The following is a 27,606-nucleotide window of genomic DNA, read 5'->3' as shown; positions in this document are numbered from 1 at the left end:
CAATATTTTAAACAGAAGTAAAAATAATAAAGAAACAGGGTCAAGCAACAATTTCCATTGACAATAGACAGGGTGAGTGCTTTTCAAGAAAGAGATGAGCATACAGCCATTTCTATCCATATTGTGAAAGTATAAATACACAGAAGCTCCTAAAGTCCAACTCATGGTCAAATGTTCAGATGGAGAAAAACAGAGAGGATGGCTGTTGATTCTTTTATGATTCTAGAAGTAGTGAGATGAGAGTGAGAGCAATAAATGCAAAAAATATTCAGAGAAAACTGATTTCAGAGATGCTTCAACAAAGCAAGTCATAGAAGAAATAGTAGTAGTAGTATTGGATAAAGAGAGACAGGAACAATGCAGGGGGGAAACTGAGATGTGAATGAACTAGAGTCTGTTTTGTGAAATCCTACATGACAGCAGCACATTTTGCTCCTTGTGTTATTACTGATACATTGGGTTCATGTTTTATCACTGCCTTGGATCTGAAACACTTGCAAGCTGCTTGTGGGTAACTGGATGATCTCGTGCTGTGTTTCTTCATTGAATAGCCCCTTTTTAACATTCATGGATTCATTGAAGTGACTTATCACATTATCTTCTACCCATGACTGAAGCTGGAATAATACAGTTATTTCAACCCTTTCAAAACTTTCCCTTTAAAGTTACTGAGATAAAATCATGAAATCAATTTACTGTACTCTCTATTTTTCTCTGTTTGTCAGAACTAAGCTTCTGAACAGTTTTCTGTCTTATCAGACTCTTTCACGCTGTTACTTTTATTTTTCTCCCTCTGGATGTTCAGGATTTCTTATTTTGTGAAACAGTCCAAGTGGTGAAGTATGGTTAGATATGACCTTACAGGTCACCTTCAGATGTTTTTAAGACTATCTTTAAACATTAGTTGGGAGACCACGTGTACACTGAAATATTTGCTTGGAATGATTCTTGATTTTTATTGAGATGTTAGGAAAACCCTTCTTTAAGATGTATACAGTAGCTTGTAAACTTTGATTCTATATTTTACTGCTAAATAGATTTGAAATACTAGAAATGAATCACTGTCACATACAGTGGGGCAAAAAAGTATTTAGTCAGCCACCGATTGTGCAAGTTCCCCCACCTAAAATGATGACAGAGGTCAGTAATTTGCACCAGAGGTACACTTCAACTGTGAGAGACAGAATGTGAAAAAAAAATCCATGAATCCACATGGTAGGATTTGTAAAGAATTTATTCGTAAATCAGGGTGGAAAATAAGTATTTGGTCAATAACAAAAATACAACTCAATACTTTGTATCATAACCTTTGTTGGCAATAACAGAGGTCAAATGTTTACTATAGGTCTTTACCAGGTTTGCACACACAGTAGCTGGTATTTTGGCCCATTCCTCCATGCAGATCTTCTCGAGAGCAGTGATGTTTTGGGGTTGTCGCCGAGCAACACGGACTTTCAACTCCCGCCACAGATTTTCTATGGGGTTGAGGTCTGGAGACTGGCTAGGCCACTCCAGGACTTTCAAATGCTTCTTACGGAGCCACTCCTTTGTTGCCCGGGCGGTGTGTTTTGGATCATTGTCATGTTGGAAGACCCAGCCTCATTTCATCTTCAAAGTTCTCACTGATGGAAGGAGGTTTTGGCTCAAAATCTCACGATACATGGCCCCATTCATTCTGTCCTTAACACGGATCAGTCGTCCTGTCCCCTTGGCAGAAAAACAGCCCCATAGCATGATGTTTCCACCCCCATGCTTCACAGTAGGTATGGTGTTCTTGGGATGCAACTCAGTATTCTTCTTCCTCCAAACACGACGAGTTGAGTTTATACCAAAAAGTTCTACTTTGGTTTCATCTGACCACATGACATTCTCCCAATCCTCTGCTGTATCATCCATGTGCTCTCTGGCAAACTTCAGACGGGCCTGGACATGCACTGGCTTCAGCAGCGGAACACGTCTGGCACTGCGGGATTTGATTCCCTGCCGTTGTAGTGTGTTACTGATGGTGACCTTTGTTACTTTGGTCCCAGCTCTCTGCAGGTCATTCACCAGGTCCCCCCGTGTGGTTCTGGGATCTTTGCTCACCGTTCTCATGATCATTTTGACCCCACGGGATGAGATCTTGCGTGGAGCCCCAGATCGAGGGAGATTATCAGTGGTCTTGTATGTCTTCCATTTTCTGATGATTGCTCCCACAGTTGATTTTTTCACACCAAGCGGCTTGCCTATTGTAGATTCACTCTTCCCAGTCTGGTGCAGGTCTACAATACTTTTCCTGGTGTCCTTCGAAAGCTCTTTGGTCTTGGCCATGGCGGCGTTTGGAGTCTGACTGTTTGAGGCTGTGGACAGGTGTCTTTTATACAGATGATGAGTTCAAACAGGTGCCATTCATACAGGTAACGAGTGGGGGACAGAAAAGCTTCTTACAGAAGACGTTACAGGTCTGTGAGAGCCAGAGATTTTCCTTGTTTGAGGTGACCAAATACTTATTTTCCACCCTAATTTACGAATAAATTCTTTACAAATCCTACCATGTGAATTCATGGATTTTTTTTTCACATTCTGTCTCTCACAGTTGAAGTGTACCTCTGGTGCAAATTACTGACCTCTGTCATCATTTTAAGTGGGGGAACTTGCACAATCGGTGGCTGACTAAATACTTTTTTGCCCCACTGTATATCCCCTCTGTTGAATATTGCTTGCCTAATAGTATAATCTAAAAACGGTAGTCAAACAGTAAATAGTACTTTGATAATGTTTCCATTAAATTGTTTTAGAGAGGCGTTGACATATTCTTCACAATAATTTTGGAGGATGTTTGAGGGTATTTTAAGTCCTTTATTTGAGCAAAACTGTCCTTTGTCACTGATCCTGTTCACAACTTTTGTGTACAGACTTTCTATTTGCAGGCAAGTAGAGCAAGGTTTCTGGTTTGGTGGCCTCAGGATCTCCTCTCTGTAGGATTAAAATATAACAAAAACAAGTCTGAGGCCATGGTTCTCAGCCAGAAATGGGTAATGCACCTAGAAGGATGAGTTGTTACCCCAAGAGTGGAGTCAGAGACTGACAGACTGATTGTTGTAGTGTCAGCACTGACGTGGCTGCTGTACAGATCTGTTTGTTGTGAAGAGTGACTTGAGCGTGAAAGGAAAGCTGCCAGCTTACCAGACAATCTATGTTCCTACTCTCACCTATGGCCATGAGTTTCCTCTGGGCTCAGACTATGAGATTGGTTGAGGAGCTCAGCCAGAAAGGGGTCATAGTAGAGCAGCTACTTCTCAGTATCCAAAGGATCCAGCTAAAGTGGTTCAGGGATCTGACTAGGATGCCTACTGGGCACCTACTAGGTGAAGTGTTTCAGGCATATCCTAACAGAGAGACACCCCAGGGCAATCACAGGACGTGTTGAAAATTATACCTGTCACTTGGCCCTCCAAAATCTAACTCAAAATTTAAAAGCTACTGCCAGTGCACTTAATATTGGCAACCATGATTTTCTATTTTCAATAAAAAGGCACAATAAATGTATTAACAAAGCATTTACAGATGCTCATTTACACTAGAACTAAAGTAAATTAAAGTAAATATACCATATAAAATAGGCAACTGACAAAGAAGAGAATCGTGTCTTTGTGTTTACCAATATAAATCAATTAAAACATATTTTGCATATAAAGAATCCTGCAAGGAGCAAGCAAATGCATGCAGTGATTCACCTATTCTCATATGCAGTACAATCATATATTACACAGACTTTCTACTAAGGGGCTGATGGCAAAACTGTCTAATATCTGATCTGATAAGGTTGGACACTTGCTTTTTTACACGCAGCTACATTCTGTAATATCTTGAAAAAGGTCAGGGCACAAGTGCATTTGTGAAAATGCACTTACATAGGAATTCATGAGAAGAGATTTTAACAAAAACTATAACTAAACCTAAGTCATACGCAAAAAAAGGAAGTTATAATGTGTAGGATACTGGTCTTGACAAAATACAATTCTGTAGACTATGCTACCCTGTCTCTACATGTTTTTTTTTTCAGTCTTTCACTAAAAAGAGGATTTTTTTTCACATAGGTATATAATGGAAATTCTGAACATACTTACTATACATAGACACACACACTCAGGATTGTGGTCACCTCAATTAAAAAAAAACAATGTAAGTAAATGAGATTTTTTTTTTACAGTTACCAGTTTTATTCTTATTCTAAATTGTAAATGTAGCAGCACACACCATACAACATTGAATTTCATTAACATTCTCCGTCATGATTATCAGGATGTATAATCAACTACCACAGTTTTCCAAAGGTTTAACTTTGTGTCATCAGCGACAAGCCAAGCAAAGCACTGCTTTTACTTCTCTTTGTAGTGAAAATCGATTCTCACAGTTTACATCCCCCTATCCCTCTGCCTCCTCAATTCCTCCCTAACTCCCCCCAAACTACAATCTTATCTCCACCTGTCCTTTCTAATCTCTGCTTCTTTTAAACAGGCTTCCTTCTCCACAGTTGAAATGGAACAGCCTTCTATTGTATACAAAGAAACATTTTATGTCCCTCTGGTGTGCAACCTAATGTACAGTTTTGGAGACCTGGCTTTGCTTTAAGGTTGCTGTGTTTTTGCTCTATTTTGTGGCTGACCTCTCTTTTTTTGGTGTTTTGTGAGATTTCACTGAGCTGCAATATCAGCTCTGTGACACCCGCTATAAACACTCTAATCTTTTCATAAATCTACTGTGATTGGTTTTTGTAGGCTGTGCTTGATGGACACTTGCATTTAATAACAGCTCTTTATCTGTATTTCACTGCAAGCGATATAGCATTCAAGGCTGAAAAATGTAATACACATATGAAATAGTTCTTTGTTTGAAATCTTCATGTGCATTTTCCCCCAGAAAGAGGATTTCATCTGTGGAATTCATTCAGTTATATCCCCAGCTTGGAACAATAGGATAACTTCCTACCTCTTTTTCTTCCAATCCAGATGAAAGGATCAATATTTCAAAGATAGAGAATCACCAAACAGGGAAGACAACAAATTCTAAAATCTGAAATAAATAATATCTTCTTAGAAAACTCTATTGTGCTTCATGTACTTGCATTGACTTTATATTTCCCATCAGTTTCTTTGAATAATAGAGCTTCATCGGGACAAAGAATAGTGAAAATTCGTTCTTTTATATACAGGTCAATGGATACGGTCATGCTTCTGCTGCAATGCATCAGTTTATCTGAAAGAGGAGCATTTCTCTGCAGATACTTTATATCTCAGGGTTGATTGAATCAAACATGAGCAGAAGCAAAGAAGTGCCTGCTCTTGTGCAAAGAAACATCTGTTACAAGCATTTTTTCTGACTATTTTAATCTTCCTCAAGAGTCAAGAATCTTCCTCCAGAGTTGTTAAGTAATACTATTATCCCAAAGCAAACAGACTTCCATCTTACTTTGAATGTAGCATGAGCATACTTGGCAACTGAAGAAGTAGTATTCAAAATGGTTTACTTAAGCATTTATGACTAGTATTAATATTTTTTAAAATTATCACCACAGCAAATTCTCATTGTTTGAAAGTATGTTTTTATAACAAAAACTTGTTGAGAATGTGTCTTCAATGAAGCGTTTTTGGCAAAAATCCTGCAGATGAGTTTTTAACAGTGGAATTGGCCATGGTACATCAAAATTGTGACTGTTATATTTTATCACTGAATCATCTTCATTGAGGCAATACGATGATTGTGCAAATTTAATGTTGATAGCCGGATTAGAGCTCATTATTTATTTGATTTCATATTTAAATTTATAATAATGTCATAGTAGATGTTTTTTTTTTAATTAATTTTATTTATTTTTTAATGTAAAACCCTAATCAGTTAAGAACGCAACACCTATAGTATTCAAGTATAAATGTGCGGTAAAGTAAAATTGCAAATATTTATTTCTCATTCATAGTTGTTCACTCAGAGGTAAAAGAGAAACTCAAAAGAATGACAGGGTATATATGTGTTGTCCTCAATTAAATATACTTTGTTACATATCTGCAATGAACTTTACTGGTTTCCTAATAAGGTGCATGAGACACATGGTGGCACTTTAAACTATATGGTTACCAGTTGTCCATCAGTCTGTCTGTGTATGGCATTATTCATGGCAGTGGACCCAGTGGGCATCAACCTGCCCTATTTCCATGGTTAGAGAGTTACCCAGGAGCAGATGGAGGAATCAAAGGCCATATTACACACACATTGCAATTATACTCACATACATATACACAGACACAGCAAGGTTTACATTATTTACAGATGCCCAGTAAGCATTAATTCATCTGGTTTTGCCAGCTTATTCATTATTTATCAAGCCATCTAACAGCACAACAATACATAAACAACCAACACACAAACACACATACATGCACATACATGCACACTATACATATTTACATAACATAAACTACAATAACTATAAAATAGTTTTAAAAGAAAAGAAATTTGTAGTCATGTAACTATGTGACGAGTTCTTCAGAGATTCCATGTGGAAGCTGCTTGGTTCTGATTCTCCATATGGAAGCTCAAGATCTAAAATGCATTAAAATGTTTTTAGTGTGCGCTGTTTGAGACTTCATATTAACAATAGAATTAGAATAGGAGTCTAGTGTATGAGATTTACTGTACCACCATGTAGTTATCATGAGGAAACCTCATGTCTTGTCACAGGGCTGACTCTGGGAAGTGACAGGGTGTCGGCTTGGCTTTTTTGGTTGAGTGCCCTGGCTGTGTGGTAGGGCCAGAAGGCAGGAGGTTTGTGTGTTTTTGTGCAAGAGTAGGTGTATGAGATGGGGAACAGGAGGAAACACTTGACTGAGTGTAGAGCAAACACTGAAGGAGCAAAATATGAGATGTGACAGAAAATCTACTCAAACCACAGAAGTGTCAATTTAAGAGTTGTGGGTTTAACATTAAAAAGAGTGAAGAATGTCAGAGAAAGGGAGGATTGTGCCTTGTTGAGCTAAATGGTGTGTGTATGGGTGTGTGTTTGTGGGTATAAAATGTAGGACACAAAAATAAGAATGGATGCTTTAAGTCAAGCTTTTCTCTCAGGGTACCACTTCAAATGATATCCATAAAATGAAGAAGACAAACACAGGTATTGTATTGTGTTGTGCAGGAAGTGTTTAAAGGAGTGGCAACCAGCTAATGTTAGGTGGCTAATTAAGTATTCAGGCTGGCAAATGTTGTCTGGGATCGAAATATGCAGTCAAAAATAACTAAATCTGTCTGTTGAGCACTCGAATTATATTTTTCCATATGCCTTAGCTTGTTGACTAGTTAGGAAGACATGATGACATTGTTAATCAGCTCTAATTTAATATAATGATGCTTTGGGGTAATAAGTGTTTGAGGTGACAAAACAATTTTAAAAATTGTCAAGTAATAATATATTCTTAGGCTGAGTCACCATTATGAAACCTTCTAACCTCTGTTTTAGAGGTTATTTCTCCTATTTCTGGTGACAAATATAAGCAGCAATTTAGCATAGCATAGAAGAGCAGAGTTCTTTAAAGAGAAAATAGCTGAAGACGAAATTAAAATATCTTACAATATTTGATCTTTATTGTTGTTTTCAAAAACAACAAACTGAAAACTGACAGTGTTTGACACTGTAGATAAGTTTTACCTTGAAAACCTTCTACAGGAATTTCTAGAGAGGCACTCTATACTGCCTTTGGTTAGGATATGGTTAGCATTTTCAGCATGTCAATCTTTAATTTTTCCCCCTTGACTGAGTTTGACACTGTGGGAATAATAGTTTGAAATTCAACTTCACAGTTTTAAAGAAGTACAAAAGATGCATAAAGAAAGATGAAATACCTTCAATATAAAAAAGCCTAAAAGACATGCCTCAAGTTTCACAAAGTAAGACAGCATTATAAGCCCAAAACACATATAACGCTGGGCAAGGGAGGTATGGAAAGAAAGTGACAAATAGATGAGAAAACGTTTTTAGTTAATCAAGGAATGCTATTGCTTCATTTTCAAGTATAAGTTGGAAAAGATTCACGTAATCAATCTTTTGGGATAAATATTTAGCACATTTGCACCGACCTGCATGCAGCCTGTTGCTATTACCCCTGTTTTTTTCCCCATTCTGTTATTTTTCATTATTTTGGATTGGGATTAATGAAGTATTCTGATTCTAATAAGAGATAAGAACCATTATTAGAAGACCAACACCTTTTTGTAATCCTGTTATTAGGGTAGGCAATAAACCTCAAGCTTGTTTTCAGTAAAAGTAATCATCCTCTCAAACTGAACTAACAGCAGTGGCTTCTATGTGCCACTGGCTGCGAGATGAGTGTTTGTTGCAGGCAGTGTGCTGCTGTACAACTTGTCTTAAAAAAACCCTCATCCTCTTTCAACTGTCTTCAGATATTCTCGGCACTTCACAACACACACAGACTCACCACATCAATAATCTGTAGCAAAGTGAGGCCCAGTTCGACCACAATGGGTGCAGAGTCGTTTTGGACTGGTCTCTCAAGTCGATTGTAGTTTACCATCAGATCACGATACAGCTTTCTCTGGTACACTCCACCATGACAAACTGCAGGGAATAAATTGAGAATTATAACCAAAATGAAGCAAGATAGTCACTCACTTTTTAACTTGTACAGATTTGCCCTATGGTAAAAGAGGAAAATGAACTAGCAAAGGAAACCAAAGGAACAATGGTGCAAGGAGCTGATCAATTTAAATTCTGCTGTGCACATCCTTTTTCTTTTTCACTCAATCCAGTAACTTTATTGTCAGGGTCCCTGTGCCTACCCGGTCGGCTCAGTACGGCTACATATGTTTTGTATTCCTTTTTTTATTTTTTTCCTGCTCTCTCCTTTCCCCTCTTTCCCTCCTCCCTCTGCCTGGGCGGAGCTCACCTGCGGGCTCCTGCCCTTGGCCCACGCACCTGTGGCTCATCACGAGTGATCCAGCTCCTTTATAAGACGGCAGCCCTGTGTTTCTCATCGCTGGACCGTTGCCGACCCTCGTCAGTGTAACCCCAGCTCAATGACTTCAGAAGTGTTTCATAGCGATTTACCTAACTACCCATTCGTGTCTCTGTGTACAGATTCCCTGGACCTACCCCTGTGTTACCCGAGTGAGTGGAGTGTGAGGAGGAGTGGACGGAGAGTGTGCGAGTGTGAAGAGGAGTGGACGGAGAGTGTGCGTGTCTTTCCCGTTCGTGTGTGGACCCCCGGAGCCCGGCTTTCCCCTCACTTTTGTAAATAATCACCTGGTGCATCATAATAAAGACTCTTGTGCTTTCAAGACCTAGAGCCTGCGCGTGAGTCCGTTCAGTCCCGTTGTGACATTTATAAAACAATCAAACAGTTACTCCACCCATATTAAATCTAATCAGCACTGTTATTGCAGTTACAACCAACATTGTTCATGCAGTGTCAAATTCTGCAATAAATACTGATTAAGTCGCACTAAGGTGAATGTGATGAGCACATTAAATCATTGAACTTTAATTGTGTTGACTGTGTTTCCCTTTTTTCTCTCCTGTATTCATTATGCCTCATCAAGAGGTTTACACTGAACAATTACAAGTATTACAGCACAGTCCCTCAAGCAAAAGCAAGCCCAGGCAGCCACGAGGGTATCGCACATCCACAATGCTAAAATTCTTTTTTATCAGTGCTGCTGTCGTAATTTGAAATATAATTACTTTGAGTGGCGGTCAAAGCAGTGACTTTAACCAAGTTGCTGTTAAGGCCCTTTCACAGCAGGCAGGGTGAGCAGGGTAAGCAGAGTGATGATGGATGGTCAAATCGATGGAGCTGTCATGTCACACAGCTGTTGAGTCCACATTTCAAACAGTTTTTGTGTTCAAGTGTGACTCTGGTGGTTGCAGCTCTAAGTGTGTATCTGTTAGTGTAACCAGACAAAAACAAAAAACCCACTATTGTTATCAAACTAGTCTTTACAGTCAAAGCTTAAACTGAAGTAAACCTGTGTTGAACATTATTATATACTTGTTAGAATTTTTAATCTGAATCTCACAGTTCAGCTGTATTATTTAGAATATGTGAATATTTTGTGCTATAATGCCTTGCAGTGTTGCTTTTGAAAAAGACAGCAACTGATATAAATATAGAACAAGGGGGGATTTACACAATCAAGGCTCTGGTAAAACGAATGGAAGAGAGCCATAACTTTAGGTTCAGTGAACACCAAGACATAAAAATCTGATGAAAAAACTTTAATAATGTTTGGTGACTTTGGATTATGTCACAATAACATAAATTATACAGAGTACCAATATAATTACTGTTTCGGGCTCCTACCATAGCATTTGAATAAATGCCATGCAACATACAATGAAAATCCTGACTGTGTTCTTCCTATATTAACATGTAGAAATGTGTGCGCAACACAGATGTGAACATCAAGTGTATACTTTCTTCTCCAGAACAACAACACTGGCTTCCCATTTCAGCTGTTTTAAAGCTTCTGATTGGCTCTTTTGAGTTATTGGTGGAAGAATATATGGACTTCATATATTTTATTTTAGGATTCCTGGTTGGTTGCATATCTCTCACAGTCTCTCTGAGTTCCCCAAAACCTTAGAGCAGCAGCTTCTCTCATTAAAGGATGACATTAGATAATTTTCTAAACTTCTCTACTTCAGTGTCATTTTCAGTCACAGTTGAAAAGGTCTCAGTCTGCCTCTCCCCAGTGATCCATGTCCAAATTAGATGTTGTCTTAACATATTCCAGCAATTACCAAGTGACAGCCAAGACGTGAGTGCACCGACAATGACTGAGTGAATGACTAATTAGCTAATGAGGCAAAAATAAACAAAGGCATCTAGCTGTTCATTTGTGAGTGAGGGTGTTGGCGAGTGATAGGCCACTCCTAAATCTTGGGGTGACAGGAAATCTGCATAATGGCTGAAAGTGGCAGCCAGCAAAAATGTTGAGAGTCAGTAAAATGAAGTGAGCCAAGAAAAAAACAAGCTGAACAGTAAAGAGACCTGTCAAAGAGCCACTACAAATAATATACATCTCTAAATGGGTGTCAACATGGCAATTAATGAAATCTGTCTTGCTATAAACCTTCACAATAAGACAGAAATATCATGCGTATGTGTATGTGTGTACTTGCGATGTGTTATTGTACAGCAAACTTAAGAAAGCAGACTTCAGAAAAATAATGAAATGGTAATAGCTGCATGCCATCTACAAATTTAGAACATTTAGGACTGTTGCTTCTCCTTCAAGGAATGGGCATCCTGCAAACATGAAATCTCCACAACAAAACTATAGGTTCATATTTACATTATAAGAAAAACCCTGAAAAATGTTGTGTTAAAAAGCAACAAAGATCCTGAACATAGCACGAGCTAAATTGTGTGTTATAATTGGCTATAGTTTATTTAGCTGTAGCTGTTTGTAATTGTTTCTGTTTCCTGCACAACTGTAGTGAGAGCTTAGTTTGCACTAGCAGCAAAAAATCTTGTTCTCAGTGCCTGTTGGTCTGCCGTTTACCACCAATTCTGTTCATAATATTTATGGACAGAATTTCTAGGAACAGCTAAGGGTGGAGAGTTTGGTAGAGCTGCTACTCCTCCACATCAAAAGGAGCCATTTAAGGTGGTTTGAGCATCGGACCAAGATGCCTCCTAGGCACTTTCTAGGTAAAGTGTTTCAGTCATGTAATGGAGATCTAATCTCTCCAGAACACACTAGAGAGATTACTAGGCTGACTGGTTGACTAAAATACAAATAATGCTCACTTTAAGTTATGAAATGCCTCTTTGTTGTCCTTCTTTTTCTTCAAATACACAACTGCACATACAGTAAAACCTATAGTAAGATCTTAGAAATGCTTGATGTTGTACATGTGTTAATTATTGTAATCTAATAATGTTTACACTCTTTCTAGTGTTGCTGCAGCATACAAATCTAATTAATTATGTTAATTCTTAACATAGGGAGAATTAAAAGGCAGCAGTTTTCAAGGAGCGTAAAACGTCTATGTTGTATATTAACCTCCCTGAACTGCTACAAAGCTTTAGCTGAAGATTCAAAAAAGTCATGTTGTTCATTTTTCTCTATGGTAACTTCATAATTCCTTAAATATGTTTTTTTTAGTATCTTTACAGAATTACATTTTTAGATCTGATGTTTACTTCTATTATCACGATAAATCCAAAAATACAGTCCAAAAAAGTCGATCATTACCCACTGAGAGAACAATGCCAAAAAACACTTTGGAAAGAATATTAACTTAAAATAAGAAATATTTTAGGTTAGTTTTGCTTTTAAAAGCAAAAGCTAGGGAAATATTTTCTCATGCTCTGTGGGTGGTCTTATCCTCAATTTTTTTTTTTACACAAATAGCTACATCCTCAAAATATTCATCTTACCCTCAGGTCCTGCCACTGACATACAGGATTCTGCCCCAGTTTTCCATCGTCAAGTCATACTTCCATCACCCAGATTGCAACTGTAGCTCTTTTTCAGTTTTAATTAATTAATTCTGAACTGAATGATACAGATGCACAGGACATACCAGTACAGTGTAGTTAACGGCAATGAAAATATTTTTTTTCTTTTTTATTGTCTGGATTCTACAGCAGTAGACAGAAAGACAATTTAGTTTATAAGTGGTTCACCCTTGAAGTTGTATGCTGCCTTTAAAATACTACACATACTGGCATCTGTACTGTTGTCATTCTTCTTGGCAAAGAAAACAAATCCTAATCTCTCAGTTACACACAAACCTGATGCATGTTGGACATTATTCATTTTCATGTACTTAAAATTAGGCTTAAAGTAACACAGCTGACAGTAGAACTGCTGGATCTACCTTATGAATGTAATATCTACATATTACATTCATAAGGTGGAAATCCAGCAATTAAGTACAGCATGTCATTTCCTAAAGTTTGCCCCAAAATCTATTCCTGTCATTGTGTCCAAAATCTTGTAATTGCCATAGCTGAACTGAAAACCACATATTCTTCGCTCCTTAAACGACACTAAAAACTTTGTTTTACAAACTGAAAATATATTGGGGGAAAAATGAAACTATACTTCCTGAAGCAAATTCTTATCTGGGTTTCTCATCTTACTGTACACCATATTGCTTTTGCCAGCCAAAGGGAAACCCTAACAGCTTTTGGCTTCCAGCAATAAAAGGGACACTTGAGGACAGCAGGCCAAAGACGGGCTTGAGCAGAGGAGAGTCAATCTTTAATGCCTGCAAAAGGTAGGTTGGTTTACACAGAGTAGTAAAAAGTGAAATTCACAGGACAATGAATAAAAGACCATTGTACCACTTTAAGTGTGACCGTCAGCGAGATTGCAATGAAAACAATCTGTTGTCAGTGTTTACAACAACCGACAGGGAAAATTGAACCTTGTTTAAAAAGCTGATAGCTGGTGGAATAAAGGCCCTCATACCAACTATCAGTGGTCCTTCTTGTGAGGTATGAGCTCTGCCCAGAAAATTGTCACTCGCATTTTGAGCCCTGACTTCTAAAACTTGTGCTCCCAAACTGCATTTCCATGTTATCAGACATTACATTTGTTTTTGGCATTGTACAAATAGGTTTGTATTCAATATATCTTTGTTCAAGTGGTTGCCTTTCTTCTGTCAGTTCTTGTCAGGCGACCAGTCACATATTAAATAGGGTGTTACTTGTCACTTCTGTATAACCCAGAAAATAGACAATTAAATGTGGTTACTTTGTGAAAGTAAAAGGGTTTTCCTGCACCGAACAGTAAGTAAATACAAAACTAAGCAGTGAATAAAAAACAAAACCTAAAACTCATTAAAGTGAAAAATTATGCTTCCACATATTACTCTCCTACATCAAAGTTTTTTTTCCCTTTGAGTGGAATTTGTGGACCTTTGGAATTCTGTTGTAGTGATATTACACTTCCCTGCTAATGTATCTGAGCACTTACTTTAGTGGTATTGGGTCAATGTTGCCTCACAACAAGAAGGTCTTGGGTTCAAATCCACAGACTGGCTAGGGCCTTTCTGTGTGGACTTATGTGTTCCTCTGCAGCTTCCTCCAACAGTCCAAAGACATGTTTGGAGTTAGGCTAATTGGTGATTCTGAATTGGCTGTAGATGCAAGTATGAATATTTTCTGTTTTACTGTGTTAGCTACCTGATGAGGGTGTATCCTTCCTCTTGTACTTAACCATGAACTGGGTAAGTAGAAAATTTATGGAAGGATTTTATTATTTCCCAGAAGCATATTTTTGGTATAACTAAATATCTACATATCTAGCATATAACACATACAGTGGGGCAAAAAAGTATTTAGTCAGCCACCGATTGTGCAAGTTCCCCCACTTAAAATGATGACAGAGGTCAGTAATTTGCACCAGAGGTACACTTCAACTGTGAGAGACAGAATGTGAAAAATAAATCCATGAATTCACATGGTAGGATCTGTAAAGAATTTATTCGTAAATTAGGGTGGAAAATAAGTATTTGGTCACCTCAAACAAGGAAAATCTCTGGCTCTCACAGACCTGTAACGTCTTCTGTAAGAAGCTTTTCTGTCCCCCACTCGTTACCTGTATGAATGGCACCTGTTTGAACTCATCATCTGTATAAAAGACACCTGTCCACAGCCTCAAACAGTCAGACTCCAAACTCCGCCATGGCCAAGACCAAAGAGCTTTCGAAGGACACCAGGAAAAGTATTGTAGACCTGCACCAGACTGGGAAGAGTGAATCTACAATAGGCAAGCAGCTTGGTGTGAAAAAATCAACTGTGGGAGCAATCATCAGAAAATGGAAGACATACAAGACCACTGATAATCTCCCTCGATCTGGGGCTCCACGCAAGATCTCATCCCGTGGGGTCAAAATGATCATGAGAACGGTGAGCAAAGATCCCAGAACCACACGGGGGGACCTGGTGAATGACCTGCAGAGAGCTGGGACCAAAGTAACAAAGGTCACCATCAGTAACACACTACAACGGCAGGGAATCAAATCCCGCAGTGCCAGACGTGTTCCGCTGCTGAAGCCAGTGCATGTCCAGGCCCGTCTGAAGTTTGCCAGAGAGCACATGGATGATACAGCAGAGGATTGGGAGAATGTCATGTGGTCAGATGAAACCAAAGTAGAACTTTTTGGTATAAACTCAACTCGTCGTGTTTGGAGGAAGAAGAATACTGAGTTGCATCCCAAGAACACCATACCTACTGTGAAGCATGGGGGTGGAAACATCATGCTATGGGGCTGTTTTTCTGCCAAGGGGACAGGACGACTGACCCGTGTTAAGGACAGAATGAATGGGGCCATGTATCGTGAGATTTTGAGCCAAAACCTCCTTCCATCAGTGAGAACTTTGAAGATGAAACGAGGCTGGGTCTTCCAACATGACAATGATCCCAAACACACCGCCCGGGCAACAAAGGAGTGGCTCCGTAAGAAGCATTTGAAAGTCCTGGAGTGGCCTAGCCAGTCTCCAGACCTCAACCCCATAGAAAATCTGTGGCGGGAGTTGAAAGTCCGTGTTGCTCGGCGACAGCCCCAAAACATCACTGCTCTCGAGAAGATCTGCATGGAGGAATGGGCCAAAATACCAGCTACTGTGTGTGCAAACCTGGTAAAGACCTATAGTAAACGTTTGACCTCTGTTATTGCCAACAAAGGTTATGTTACAAAGTATTGAGTTGTATTTTTGTTATTGACCAAATACTTATTTTCCACCCTGATTTACGAATAAATTCTTTACAAATCCTACCATGTGGATTCATGGATTTTTTTTTCACATTCTGTCTCTCACAGTTGAAGTGTACCTCTGGTGCAAATTACTGACCTCTGTCATCATTTTAGGTGGGGGAACTTGCACAATCGGTGGCTGACTAAATACTTTTTTGCCCCACTGTATGTAGATCAAACACAAACAGTTTTTCCTTGTTGGGTGTTTTATTTAATTTTACTTCAGTGTTTATTGTAGAAATACACATTAATATTGTACATTTTGCTGTGTGTGTTATTATAGTTTTCCTCTTAAATACTCCTACAGAGTTAGGATCACAACTGCAAGCACATGAAGGAATGTACATGAAAGCAGATACCATTCAACTAAAGAACAGATATCATGGCAATTACCACACCACAAAGACAGATTAAATATTGATTAGTCTTGGCGAGTCTGAACATCGAGGAAGGCTGGCCAAGTTTAAAATCGAATCACATTAAAGCAGATGGTTTGCAAACATCTGCAAAAGATCAATACATATCCAGAATTTGAAAAGCAAGAAAGACAGCCCAACTGTGTCTGAGTGTTACAAGTAAGTTTCCTTGAGAATATGAAGTCACTTTGCTGGGAAGTGGAAATATGTTTTTAAGGAGGTTTTGCCATTGCTCTAGTCAATACAAAAACATGATTTAATAATTCCAAAAAAAAGTTGTCTCATACTTTTTTTTTTGTAAGCAACATTGATTTGTGCATTGGATCTGCATTATTTATTATAAGAAATGTTCTTTAACCTCCTAAGACCCGAACTCTTCCATGGCATGCATTTTTAATTTCTCTTTGATATTTGGGCTGATGACCCGATGAATGTAAAAACAAAGAATTAGAAGATTTTTTCTTTTTACCTAATTTTTCTTTCTAAGAAAAATGAGAGCCACATATGAGGATATTCGTTTAAAATTTCGATAGAACGGTAGCAGTATAATGTCCTCGTAAGTGGATATCAGGCGCTTGTAGAGCAAAATTGAGTATTTTGGTCTAAATAACCCAAAATGTGATGTTCACATATGTGGACGCCAGGTCCTAGGAGGTCAAAGCTGCATCAATTTTTTTCTAGCCACTTGGTGATGGTGTAACAACCTGTAAATAAAACAGACAAACTTTCAAAATAAAACTAATGAGGGATTTAAATGTTATCATCCAGGACCAACATTTTTCATTTGGCGTGGTGTGTGACCACCAACAGTTTACTTTGTATTCTGATCCCCAGTAAGTCCAGAGGGAAATGTCTCATGGCCTGCTAACTATTCCACTATGGTCAGCATCTAGGTACCACTCTTTTTTTTTTTTTTTAATTTAACAGCGCTAATCAACCTAGAAACAGGTTTGATGCTGCTGCTGTATACTGTAGATATACTAGAATTGAAATGAAGTAGTATTTTTTTCTTTTATTTATTTTTTTTACTTTTTAATAGTTTTTTATATCTTATGTATGTTTATTGTTTAATTCTAATGTACAGCACTTTGTGTAAGCTGTGGTTATTTTAAAGTATTTCATAAATAAAGATGGTATGGTATGGTATGGTAGTTAAACCCAACTCAAAAAGGAAAGATGTGGGCTGAAGAATAAACTGAAAATTGCAAAATTCAGACAAATACTCAGTTTTCAGCAGCCATTAACATTTGTCTGAGTCACTCTGAACACAGGCCCATGAGTCATCCCAGTTTTGTTTTCAGTCTTAATCATTTATATCTAACTATTCAAAGAGAAATTGTCCTTTGAACTGTTTTCATCATGGCCGACTCTGAATCAGCTGCATACGCCTAAATGTTGTCAAACACAACAACAAAAATGGCTACCCATTTAGGGTGTATACATAGATTTTTCAGAATAATAAGCAATCATGCTACACTGTCTCATTAGCAGCCTTAATTTTATGGTAAGTCCACTGCAAATAATCATGTTCAGTGAGCTATGAAAGGACTAGATCCTGGCCATATTTTACAGACTATACTGAGAGTAACTACTGTATGATCTGAAAGGACTGTGTGACTCAGTGTTGCTGGTAGAAATGCACATTATTAAGAAAAAAAAACAACAACAACTCAATGATGCTCATTCATTGGGAATAAGTGCCAGTATCAATGAATAAGCATCTTTTCATTTCAGGACAGCTTAAATCCCCCTTCAAAAGGTGTCTTATGAATTATGACCAACGTTTTGTGCAGCATTGTAGAGCTCAGAAGACAAATCCCTTAATTCATTGAGTAATGAAAAGGGTTTGATGCACTACACTCGAGACAATTTCCTTGAAGATTCACAGACTCATCTCGTGAACAACATTTAACTTCACACTTGTCTCTTAGAAACTGCTCTTGAACATTCTCCAGGAAATGCCCCTCCTCCAGCCACTTTATTATACAGAATGTATGTTTGCCTGCTTTTGTAATAGCAATGTGGCTTCTTAGAGCTGCAAGCAACCTGTTGGGAGAAGCTGAGAGGACACATAAGCATACAGCACCCTCCTTACTTGAAGTCCTACCATGTTGGGATATTAATCTTGGAGCAATTAAAACGTAAAGAAATCACTTTTTGAAACTGGCTGTTCAACACCCCCCTCCACCTCCGCACCCTCTCAACAGCATCAAAATAAAAAAAGACTACTGCACAAAGACAGAATAAAACGAGGGATTCAGACATAGACTTTTAACCTCGTCTGAGGGTTCTCTTGCTCAGTTCCACTGTCGCGCATTTAACAATCCTTTAATTGCAGATTACACTGAAGGGATGAATGGCCCCATGAAATTCGTGCATCACCGCCGGGACGCCCTCCTTATTGTGGGCCAGCTGTCGCCACTCTATTAAAGAAGGTTCACTCACTATCGTGTACGCGCAGACACATGCAGCCACTGAGCCATGCGCTGCAAGCATGGAAATCCAGTAATACAGCACTTTTAACCGTGGCAATCTTTAGGGATTCACTCTTTGCGCATATAATAATATACCGCAAATATATAGCCACACGACTGATATTACCACGCTGACTTAACATTATAATCAAGCATTATTATTATTATTTTTATAAAAGTCTCTACAGTATGTACAACTCATGTGCTTGGCTTTTTTAAACACACTGGATACAAATCTCATGACCGATAAACATCCGAAGTAATCCGAAGTCTGTCTTAAAACATGTCAATCCATTGCTCCTCTCTCGGTCTTTTTGGCCATCTTTTCACGCACGCATACAGAATACAGACTGAAGGCTCCGGTGACCCACCTTGACAGCAGAATGTTGCCCACAGGTAAACTCCAACCAGTACAAAACCAGTGCGTTTCCGAGGCTCCATGGTCGCGGCGGAGCACAACTCTTTCTGTAGCCGCTGGAGATGTCAAACTTTGAGGGAGTGCAGCTTTGTCAGACTGCTGGTGCTGCTCTCTCTCGCTCTGTTTCTCTCTCGCTCTCTCTCTCTTTCCCCTTGCCGGATGCTGGAGGAGACGCGCGGGCACGCACGCACACACCCAACGTGTCTTTTTGCGTTTGGGTCTGTTCAAAAGTCACATCGAATTCAGCTCTCTTGTACTCTTTCTGCTGCTCTCACGCGTATTTTTATATCAAACGTCTCGAGCCTGACCCTCGCGCGTTTCCGGTCGATTGCGCGTGCGGTGACGATGACAGCCACCTGTCCGCTAGCTGCTGCTGCGCAATACTTCGTCAAGGTTTGTCCCCTCCAGTCATTTCAGGCTCATCCTCATCTTCTTTATGGATGATGACTAAGGAACCGATGAACGCATAATCTCAACATGCACACATTTCCAAAAGAGGACAGCACGCCCCCACCCAACTTTAAAAAAAAACTTTTTACACACTTTTTTTTTGTAATTGATTGACTAAGCGGCTTAGCGTAATTTCACACCCAGTGTAATAAAAGATCTCCTCCTGCATGCCACAGGGATCTAAAACAACTGAGAAACAAATAAACAAGTATAGAAAAGAGCACACATTGAGCAGAGAGCCAAATCTTCTCCTTTTGTCACACTTCCTACAGCTCCTCCTTATTTCTTCTAACACACTGCTCCTTTGCCAGGAACCTGCCACTGAGAAAGTAATACTTTTAGATTGCACCTATGTCGCTGCTGTTTTTATTATTATTACTGTGCGTATTTCATGGCAGGGGAAAGCTTAAATATTCTAATTTAATTGTGAGATTCTTGGTAATACTAGTTCTTCACTGTGCAATACTTTTTGTTTATAGAGTGTTACCAAATAAATGCCAAATAAACAGCTTTAAATGCTTTAAGCTTTAAGTTTAATATAGATCTTTCTAGTTATGTAGCTCTCAATGTGATTCAGTCTATATTCAGTCTATATATCTGTATCCATAAAGTTCTGTCTAGCTCCAAATGGCCATGCCTACACCATCTTTACCCTTTCATTGTCATAGGTCTCAAATTGTCCTCCATAGCACAAGTAGGTGCAAGGTCATATTAGCATAGCGTTCTACATCACAATACAACACATGTCTGAGGGACCCCTTTGAAGTAATCTGTGAAATGACAAAAAGAAGACAGTGAAATTTGAGTTGGAAATAAAGGTAATGAGAGGCAAAGTTGACTTTGAGCTTTGATGCATTAAAAATAATAAGACTACAAACATGTGTACATGAATGAAAACCCAGAAACCTTTTGAAAATTGAATTTCACAGTAAAACAGACATGGCTCAGATAATTTCAAAGAATATGCAGACTTGTTAGCATTGTTTCAAGGTACAATGAATAATGCAATCTGAGGGTTAGGTTTTAGACCGCAACCACCTGAAAATCATCTTAGACTTGTACTTCAAGCTTGGAGGAGGATCATTGGTCAATAAAACCACCACAAACCATCCTCTGTAGAGTAATTATTGATGTCTGTTCTAGGCGACTGTTCTCGTGCAAAATCATGGACCCCATGAAGAAGGACAGGGACCAAAAAATTTACTCCATTTGTTTTTTCAAGGTTATTACACATCTATTACAACATATTTTTGGATGCTTCTGGTCTGTAGATTCTGTTAACTCCTCACACATGGAGCCATGCTGAGTCTTTAAGACATTCTTTAAAAAGGTATCTCAGCACCTACCAAAAGTTACTTGGCTTTCATTGTTCACTGCTCATTTAGATTTGTTCTAGTGAGTGTCAGTGTTAGGTCTCTCAGTTATACCTTCTTGCACATTACTCTTTTTTAGATTGGAAGAATAAGGTTCTCCCTGTTTTACCAATCAATGTTAATTTAAAAATAATAATAATAATTTTAGTGTTAGTCACTAACCAGCATTTTATACCAAGAACATCATCCATGGCATGTCTTTGCAGCAGTGGTGCAGATGATGAATTAGGTTAGATGAACACAGTTTCATTTCAGCATGCACCACTGGTTATGTCTTTAATCAGCATGGCAGCTGTCCAGTGAGGTAAGTCTGGTGCATGTGGCCAATTGTTAAAGCATATTCCATCACGTAATTACTTCTAACGAGGCAGTTGCCTGAGCTTCAGTGTGGTGCTGTCAGTAGGGAGAATAACATCTTCAGGGCACAGGCAGCACACCTTGCATGGCACGACTGTTGTGTTGGGTTGCATGTGCGTGCACTTTGTGTTGCAGCTTGCGTGCAGCATTGCCACCCTGTATAGAGACCTTTCAAGTTGTTGTTTGGTTTGGTGTGATGCACATATGATTGGTTTCCACATCAGTTAGCTTAGTCATTTATGCTACCCCTGCGTTCACTATATTATAGTTCTTTCTTTCCTATTCTTTTCTTCTTAGTCACCCTTTCACCCACCCTCATGTCCTCCAATTTTTTTCATTCTTTTTCCCGCTGCTAATCTGCTATTCCCACTCAATCCCTCTTTAAGCGTGATGTTGTCTTTTTTTCCTAAACAAACTGCAGTCTCTGTCTTCTTCCTCTCTGCTTCCGCTTGTCTCTGTTTTGTACTCTTGAAGCACTGAATGTGAACATCAGATACAGTGATATCCTCAGACCATTACAAGAGAGCCTGCAGCGTTTTTCTTGCTCTCACTATTTACCACACTCTCTCACTGGATTGCCTTATCCACAGTGTAAAAAAATTCCCTTCTTCCCATGCCTCCCCATCGTCGCTTTCTGTCTCCCTAAGGCTTCAATCTGGACACAGTTCTGTGCATATATGATGAGTGCTATCAACTCAAATTAAACACAGGTCCCTTTGGCTGAGCCTGGAGGGTTTGTTACTGGTACTCTGCTCCTATTTGTGTGCTATTCTGTTTCTTTAAAATGCATTGCACTGTAAATAATCAGGTTGCACTGAAGACACAACACATACTGAATACAATCCTGCATGTGTCTTATAGCTTTAGCAGCTAAAAGTCTGGATATTTACCTCAAGAGCTGGTTCACGAGTTTATTTATACAACTGTTTCGTAACACGATCAACATATTTGCTTAAAACGACCAGTGGTCCCATTGTTGTTTTCTCATTTTTTTAATTGCACCTTAATAAACTATAAAATCTTTTCCATCCAGGATTAGGAAAATGTTTTGTTATATCTTATGTACCCGGTAAAAAAAAATGTCATAATTACTTCTTAAAGTTACATTTTGACCTTTTTCAAGTTTAATAGACCTTAAATAATAGAGACAGCAAACATGTTAGCAAATACTTGTGTATATTTAGCAGGTCTGGAAAAACATTAATTTGCAATTCCTGTGCTCACTCTCCTTCTCACTCTGTTTTGTTCTTCACTAACTCCCAAGGAAAATATCCTATTTGTTGCCCGGAGTGGAAGAGATTAGGTTTTTTTTGTTTGTTTGTTTTCCTTCTTTGTTACAGTTGGAAATGTGGTTTAGAAAGGGCAAATTCACATGTAGAAGAAACTTTAATTACACCTAACCTAACTGCTCCTTGGCGACAAAAAATGAACTGAAAGTTGCTGAAATACTCTACAAAGGACATGCGATGAATATGAGTTATCTTTACATCACTTCTCACTAAATACTTTTAGAAATTAAATATATTAATTTTTGTATAAATGACTTTCACACACAGACAATCTCTTTTACGAATGCAGCATTTTAGCATGACCTTTTCCATATCTAGTACTGATTTATTTAACAGTGAGTAAATGTACCTCTGTGTCATGGTCTACTCCTTGTCATGTCTCTGTGTCTGTCTCCATGTTCTTCTCCCTCTCTGTCATCCTTTATCTTCCCCAGTCTGTTGTGTGTTTCCATGTTTGTATACCCCTGTGTCTTGGTGTCAAGCCTGTGTGTCCTTGTCTGACTCTTGGTGTGCATGTTACTTCCTGTTTTATTTTGGCAGTCCTTTGTGTCATGTGCATTGTGTTCAGTTTTTGCTTCCCCTGTCTCCTTATGCCTGATTTGTCCTGCGTATGTTTCCATGTGTCTCCACTTAAATCACCCTCATGTGTATATATTGTGTCAGTTACTCCATGTATCCATGTGTCCAGTTCTTAGTGTTTTGTTTAGTTAGTAAAGTGTCTCTTTTTGCCTTTTGTAATCTTGTTGGTTTTTCTCCCAGCCTAAATAAACGGCTTGCTTTTTGTTAAGTCCACTCCTGTCTCTACGCTTCTGCTTTTGAACCCTCTCTCCAACACGATCTGCACACACAGATCATGACACCTCTGTGTGAAGTCCATAACTAATAGCAACCTATTCACCTTCTCACAGCTAACCCCTCTTGAGAAACCTACCTCGTTGCCATGATTTTTCTATAAATTTCTTCACTTTCATATCTCAGTGAGCAGAAAACAGCAAATGCCCTTCACTCAGACTGTCAGTTTTCATGACAGAAGACATGAAAGGTAAAGGTCACGTCGAAATAGGTCTGTGTTTTCTTTGAAAGGTAGGATCACACCTTTAAATGAAGAGGCTGAGGAGTGCAATAGAGTATGTTTTGCAGTCCTTACAAGCTTTTCGTAGTGCTGTAAGTGCTACTGACAATTTATGTCATGAATTCACAAGGCTTGTGTACACACTTACACACACACACACACATGCACACACACAGTAGATGTGATGAAAATATAAGGTCAGCAAGTGGATGGATGAACAGGTCTTTTTCAATACTTTCACCCACAGTGCCAGGGCAACAACCCTGTAATTTCTCAGTGATGTACAACCTGTTCCATTAAGAATGGTTGTGAGACTGACCTTGTAGAGAACCTTGTGTGTTTCTGCCTTTTCATTCAGATAAGCTGCAGTTCCCAGTGGTGATAACAGATATAAAGCTGAAAATTGAGTCTTTCTTTATGCCAGGAAATTCCCTAGCGTGCCTCTATGATCACCTTTTCAATCTTTTCTTTTTCATTCCTACTGGAATTGTATGTCGGTGTCACAGAAAATAAACTATGCATATCCCAAGTCAGTACTAAGCAGAAAAGAAACCGTGAATGTTTCTCAACGAGAGCTTTAATCGTGTATTTCTAAACCTGTCTCACAGTAAAGCAGTGCCTATTGCCTTGAAATGAAATGAAAATACCTGACACATAAAGGTAGGTAAAGCTGAATTTTACTTGTATGGTGTCTGGCTTAGCAATGAATGTTCATTCAGATGGAACGAACCGAGTCGGGATCCCTATGAATATAAAATACTGCATGACAACTTTAGTGAGTCCAAGTGACCTGTGTCCACGAATGTATGTCCGACATTTGTAATTTATCCAACACAGCGGACAAAAGTGAGACTTGTTTATCATTCTCTCATTTCCCTGTTTGGCAATTTTCACCCTAGCTTATTGATTTGTGTCTGATTGCTTTCACCTGTGTAAAATCTGTGCTATAGAGTCTTGCCTGTCCTCTTGTCGACTGTCAGATCATTAGTTTGTTAAACACTGCCTGGTAAACATTAACGAGTTAATTCTGCCACTAAGATGAATCTGTTCCTTGCTTTCTGCTACATGGTCAAAGTTACCTTTGGCTGTTTCCTTTGTTACAAGGGGTCATCACCATGAGTAGCTTTGCATATTTGATTTGGCAATTTTCTTTATGCCAGATGCCCTTACTAAAGCAACCCTCAAGAGATTTGTGTCTCCTCCTGGGATCAAATGAGAGATTTTTGACTTTTATTTAATCAACTAAACTTTTCGTCATATGTGTTTTTCACCATTTGTATAAACAACTTATAAAATTGCTCATTTTCAGCTGGGTTTTTCTGTCTTATTCAACTTGTGTCTTGTGGTATTAGTATAGCCAGTTTCCTTAATATTAGCTATACTGACAAAGACAGAGACACAGAGCTCTCCCTAAACACAGACATTTAGAACTTTCTGTTTGTGACAGGCAGCCAATCACAAGATAGTTGGCTGAGAGTGAGGTTTTCCTAAAAGGGAGACAAGCTCAAACACTTTCTTTCTGACAAAGGATGAACTCAGACTTCAGCTGTTGCCAATAAAAAAAGTTAAAAAGGATCATGCAGGGAACTACAAATCATTCAATGTGCTATTCAACAAAGACAATAATCATAATAATATGGAGTTAGAATAAAGCATATTGAGTACCCTTTACGTGCCTTCTTTTCTGTGGCGATCGTGGCGCAAGAGTTGGCAGTTCGTCTTGTAATTGGAAGGTTGCCGGTTCGAGCCCCAGATTGGACAGTCTCGGTCGTTGTGTCCTTGGGCAAGACACTTCACCCACCGCCTACTGGTGATGGCCAGAGGGGCCGATGGCGCGACATGGCAGCCTCGCTTCTGTTAGTCTGCCCCAGGGCAGCTGTGGCTACAACTGTAGCTTGCCTCTACCAGTGTGTGAATATGAGAGTGAATGAATAGTGGAATTGTAAAGCGCTTTGAGGTTCTCAAAAAGCGCTATATAAATGCAATCCATTATTATTCTTTTCAGTTAACTTTTGTTCACATGATTTGTCTAAATTATAACAACAAAAAATGATGTTTCAATCATCCATCCTTTACTATTTATTGATGCTGCTTTTTTTGTTTTTTATATTTTCTATATTCTTCGAGGTTTTGGTACTTGCAGTATAGATGTAGACAGTATGCCCAGAGAAGGGGGTATGATGTGACAAGCCATCCATGTTAATGCCACAGCAATAAACTGTAAAATGGGTGTGATGATTTGTGGTATGTGCCGTAGCGTATTGATATAAATATTTGGTGTTGCTAATAGCAACTTCAAGTCAATACACTGAACTTCCATTCAGTTTCAGATTCATAGAAACTGACTCAAAATGTGCATAACACAGGCAGTGTCATGGACAGAGCAAGCCTGGGATTAATTGCTCAAGTCCCAAACCATTGTTGTTGTTGTTTTTTTTTTGCATGATTCATTGTTGATAATAATCCTTTATTACCACAAGATTGGCCACGTTTCTCATTGGCTTTAAGATTGGCTGTCCCTTGCAAATAGAAAATTTAAACAAGTGGTTGGAGATGCAATGCTAACAGCCAGAACTATATGCTTAAAATGACCATGTTAAGGTCATCTGCTTTTGGTGATATCATGCAGATCCAGAAGTACAGAAAATAAGGAAAGACAAAGGTATATTTTAAAGTGCTTTGGTGGGTTTCAGTTTTTTAAACACAAATAACTGACGCCACCTCTCATACAGTTTAGTTGTCTTGAATTATTAATTTCCCAGCAGCTCTAAAGAAAGCAAGTACATGAAATATGTTTTTGGCTGGAAAGAAGAGCTCCGTTCAAAATATTTTGGGTGTCTCGCATACGGTCAAAGATTTTTCTCCATTGAAAGAGCTGAAAGCTTGTTTATTTGTATGCAATCCTGAGGGGCTTGCACCCTCCTCTGTCACAGTCTATCTGTGTCACACACACACACACCTGTCTTCCTGAGTCAGATCTGTAGCTATGAATAATGGCAGAGTGGGCTGAGGTCAGACTGTTCAAGTGCAGGGGAAAGAGGGGAGACTCTTGCTTAAGCATCCCAGTCATATTTAATAAGTCAGAGAACAAACTCATCTTCCAAAAACTAGGCCAAATCACGCAACAATACGATATCGCCTTAGACTGCCACTTGTAACATCTGGGTGACTAAAAATGTAAGAAAGTTACCACCATTATAAAGTTACAGTTGGTGGTTCAAATACACACCCAGTCAGCTGGGAGAACAAGTTCTGGGGAGATTTAAGGTCACTGTCTCCTCGTGTAATTACTAATGATGACGATGGTGATGATAATATGCCCTTGTGCAGAGCTCATCTGATGAGGACTGACACAGCACCTCACCATTTTTTCTTGGGGGGTGAGGGGGTCTCTAGGGTTGATGCTAAACCATGGCATCAACCCATCCATCCAGCTATCCTTTTCCTCCTGCTTATCTAGGGTTTGGTCGAGGTGGCAACACCCTAAGCAGCTATCAGACATCCCTCTATATTATATCAAGTGATTTTATTTTACTAACTTATTATAGTCTATGTACAGTGTCTTAAATTGTAAATTGTATCTGTTGCATTATTATGTAGGCAAATTGGAAAGCAAAAAATGAACCCTTTTAGAAACTGTTTCTCAGCCATTGTTGCTCAACGCTAATTCCACCACATTGTTGAACAAAGACTACTGCTGTTCTGCAGAGACCGTCATGTGTGCCTTTGTGACAAAAAATGGATGTCTGCTGCCACTTAGTGTATATACTGTGTCATTACAACCAATAACACATTCTAGTGCACACTGAAGCTGTTGGGTGCAGTTTACAGTGCTAGATTACCATCTAGCGGACACTATGGGTACCAGACATCTATTTTTATTATTATTATTATCATTACTACTACTAATCATTTTACCATATTTATATATATATCAATTTAATACTTTATTCTACCTGTTCAGCATGTGTGGGTGTCGCAAAAAAGGACGTAGAAA

At 38.8% G+C, this 27,606-nt stretch overlaps 1 protein-coding gene across 1 annotated transcript in view; it reads right to left on the bottom strand.

Annotated features, from left to right (window-relative positions):
• Positions 1-19,385, bottom strand: part of LOC101470163 (neuronal acetylcholine receptor subunit alpha-7) — a 48,542-nt gene extending 29,157 nt beyond the window's left edge. Inside the window, exons 1-2 of the mRNA XM_004538861.3 lie at positions 19,022-19,385; positions 8,466-8,605 (exon numbers count right to left, since the gene is read on the bottom strand). Coding sequence (XP_004538918.1) covers positions 8,466-8,605; positions 19,022-19,091 — 210 coding nt within the window. The 5' untranslated portion in view covers positions 19,092-19,385. The remainder of the gene's footprint in view (positions 1-8,465; positions 8,606-19,021) is intronic.
• Positions 19,386-27,606: the final 8,221 nt, after the last annotated feature.

The sequence above is a fragment of the Maylandia zebra genome, linkage group LG6 (assembly GCF_041146795.1).
Source record: "Maylandia zebra isolate NMK-2024a linkage group LG6, Mzebra_GT3a, whole genome shotgun sequence".
In the NCBI taxonomy this organism is placed as follows: Eukaryota; Metazoa; Chordata; class Actinopteri; order Cichliformes; family Cichlidae; genus Maylandia; species Maylandia zebra.
Note: the sequence above shows the minus strand (reverse complement) of the source record. Positions and strands in the feature narration are given on the sequence as shown.